General features: G+C 49.1%; 1 protein-coding gene across 2 annotated transcripts in view; it reads right to left on the bottom strand.

The window, feature by feature from the left end:
* LOC109933349 (zinc-binding protein A33-like) overlaps positions 1-1,058 on the bottom strand; it is a 26,309-nt gene extending 25,251 nt beyond the window's left edge. For both annotated transcript variants that reach the window (XM_048616934.1, XM_048616935.1), the window contains exon 1: positions 541-1,058. In XM_048616934.1, coding sequence (XP_048472891.1) covers positions 541-942 — 402 coding nt within the window. In that variant the 5' untranslated portion in view covers positions 943-1,058. The remainder of the gene's footprint in view (positions 1-540) is intronic.
* Positions 1,059-2,859: the final 1,801 nt, after the last annotated feature.

Below are 2,859 nucleotides of genomic sequence, written 5' to 3'. Positions count from 1 at the left end.
CACACCCTTACACACACGTACGCACACCCACTCACACTCACACCCTTAAACACAAACACACTCACACAAACACACTCACACATACACCCTTACACACATGCACACACCCTTACACACACACACACCCTTACACACACACCCTTACACACATGCGCACACACCCTTACACATACGCACACACCCTTACACACACACACACCCTGACACACACACACACACCCTTACACACACGCACACACCCTTACACTGTCACACCATGCACCCACACCCTTACACACACACCCTTACACACACACATACACACACACACCCTGACACACACGCGCACACACAGACACACACCCTTACACACACCCTTACACACACATACACACACACACACACATACACGCACACACACACACCCCCTTACACACACCCTTACACACACACACACACACTCACACACACACTCACACACTCCTACAGCACTCTTGCCACACTCCAAGCGATGCCAGAAGGAAGTAAGTCTGTGGAGGTGTCCCCTGAAATTGAGCCTACCTTACAGATTGCGTATGCCTCCTCCACAGCTATCAGAGTCGAGCTACCCCCGTCGTGGCCCTGCGGGGGGCAGGATGGACACACCAGCCTGAGATCCTTGGAGCAGAAGAGTCGTGCCTGTTGACCATGGAGTGGGCACCTCTGCCCACCCAGCCCGACCTCCTTCTCCAGGTTCAGATTCCGCAGGCTGGCCACGATGGTTGCCAAGAGCTGGTTGGTCATTAGCTCCCTCCTGGGGAAGCACTGCCCACAATGGGGGCAAGAAACCTTGGCACCCCCTGTGTTCCACTGCTCCAAGACACACTCCTTGCAGAAGTTGTGGCCACAGTCCAGGGTGACGGGCTCGGTGTACATCTGGGTGCAGATGGTACATCTCAGGTCCTGGTTCAGACTGTGTGCCATTGAGTTCTCCGTCTGCGGGGATTGTGTGTGTGTGTGTGTGTGTGTGTGTGTGTGTCTGTGTGTGTTTGTGTGAGGCTCACTCTCCCTCTGCAGCCCCAGGCACTGTATATGATTGAGACTTAGCACCAAAAGCCACCGCTTTGTATTTTTAGACACTGCACTTCCTGCTTTCACTCTGAATACACTCCAGCATGGCCAGTGACACAGCGGCTAATAAAAAAAAACCCACCTGCTCTTTCTTAACTCACTACCCCTCATGGTGTCACTCCATTTCCTTATCACGATGTGGTGACATAGCATTATCCACTCTCAGTGCAACTACCAGGCAATGTAAAACTGCCTCTACACGGTCCTTATCAAACCCTCCAGGCTTCAAAAGAGATTTACCAGGATGTTGCCAGGTATGGAAGGTTTGAGTTATAAGGAAATGCTAGAGAGGCTGGGACCTTTTCTCACTAGAGCGTAGGAGGTTGAGAGACAACTTGATAGAAGTTTATAAAATGAGGAGAGTATAAATAGGGTTAATGGTAGGTGTCATTTCCCTAGGATGGGGGATTTCAAGACTAGGGAGCACATTTTTAAGATGAGAGGAGAGAGATTAAAAAAAAAGGATGGGCAAAGCTTTTACGCAAAGGGTTGTTCACGTGTGGAATGAACTTCGTGAGGAAGTGGTGGATGTGGGTACAATTACAACATTTCGAAGACATTTGGAATAGTACATGACTAGGAAAGATTTGGAAGGATATGGGCCAGGAGTAGGCAGGTCAGACTATTTTAGTTTAGGACTATGTTCAGAACGGACTGGTGGGGCCAAAGGGTCTGCTTCCGTGTTGAATGACTCTATGACTCCATGACAGGGACAATATAGATACTGAGTAAACCTTCTTCTACACTGACCCCACCAAACACTCCCAGGACAGGGTCAGCAAGGGGTTACATACAGAGTAAAGCTGCCTCTACCTTGACGCCATCAAACACTTGCAGGACAGAGGCAGCAAGGGGGTTAGATACAGAGTAAATCTCTCTCTACACTATCCCCAACAAACACTCCCAGGACAGGGGCAGCATGGGGTTAGATACAGAGTAAAAACTCCTTTACATTTTGAGAGCTTAGTTCTAGGTCCCTTGTTGGAATCACAAGCTCAGAAATTGCCCTTGGAGGAGCTGGATCTGGAACCTTGTTTTCAACATGAGACCAAAGGACAGGTTATTAAACTGCTTTTGGAGATGTTATGGGTCACCGAAGCCAGGTAGAAAGTTGTCTCCCTTATTATTCGCCCTGTCTGTGCTTTGCTGCTGGGTGTTTGTCGAAGTGAAGAAGAGAATGTGAGAGACAACACCACCTACACCCCAGCCAACCCTGTACTTCCCACCCCCCTCACTCTGTGGTGAGGAAGTGCAAACCGATGTAGAGTGAAATCGGCCAATCTTTTCATCTGGGCTCTGTCAGCTGGGTTTGGTAGTAACCGTCCCTTTAATCTGAGGTTCAGGGTGACAGGGGTACCAGGCTCACTCCTGGCTGATGACATTCCTCCAACTCCATAGGGTGCAGAAGCGTTTGCTTCACCCCAATCCCATCACCTTTGCTTCAGTAGCAGGGTGAGGCCACTTAAGTGACCGCTTCACACGTTATAAAGTGCAGCAGCAGTCTGTGGTTGAAACCTGTCACAAGAATAGATTTCAACTTGCTATGCTAGTGGCTACAAGAGGAAAGGCAAAGTCGATGCCCATTCTGATTTGGCAATGGAACATTAACCTTGTGACCCCAAACGGGCAGAAGAATCAAAGACCAACAAGTGCACAGTACAGCCATTTGGCTTCGCTTAAATGTATATATGTAAACACAAGGAAGATGGTCGCATTGCTATCACGGATACTTGAATTAATGGGGGCGAGAAAGGCAGCTCAATATGCTTC

The sequence above is a fragment of the Rhincodon typus genome, chromosome 35 (assembly GCF_021869965.1).
Source record: "Rhincodon typus isolate 14 chromosome 35, sRhiTyp1.1, whole genome shotgun sequence".
Classification (NCBI taxonomy): domain Eukaryota; kingdom Metazoa; phylum Chordata; class Chondrichthyes; order Orectolobiformes; family Rhincodontidae; genus Rhincodon; species Rhincodon typus.
This window is presented reverse-complemented; position numbering and strand designations above follow the sequence as displayed.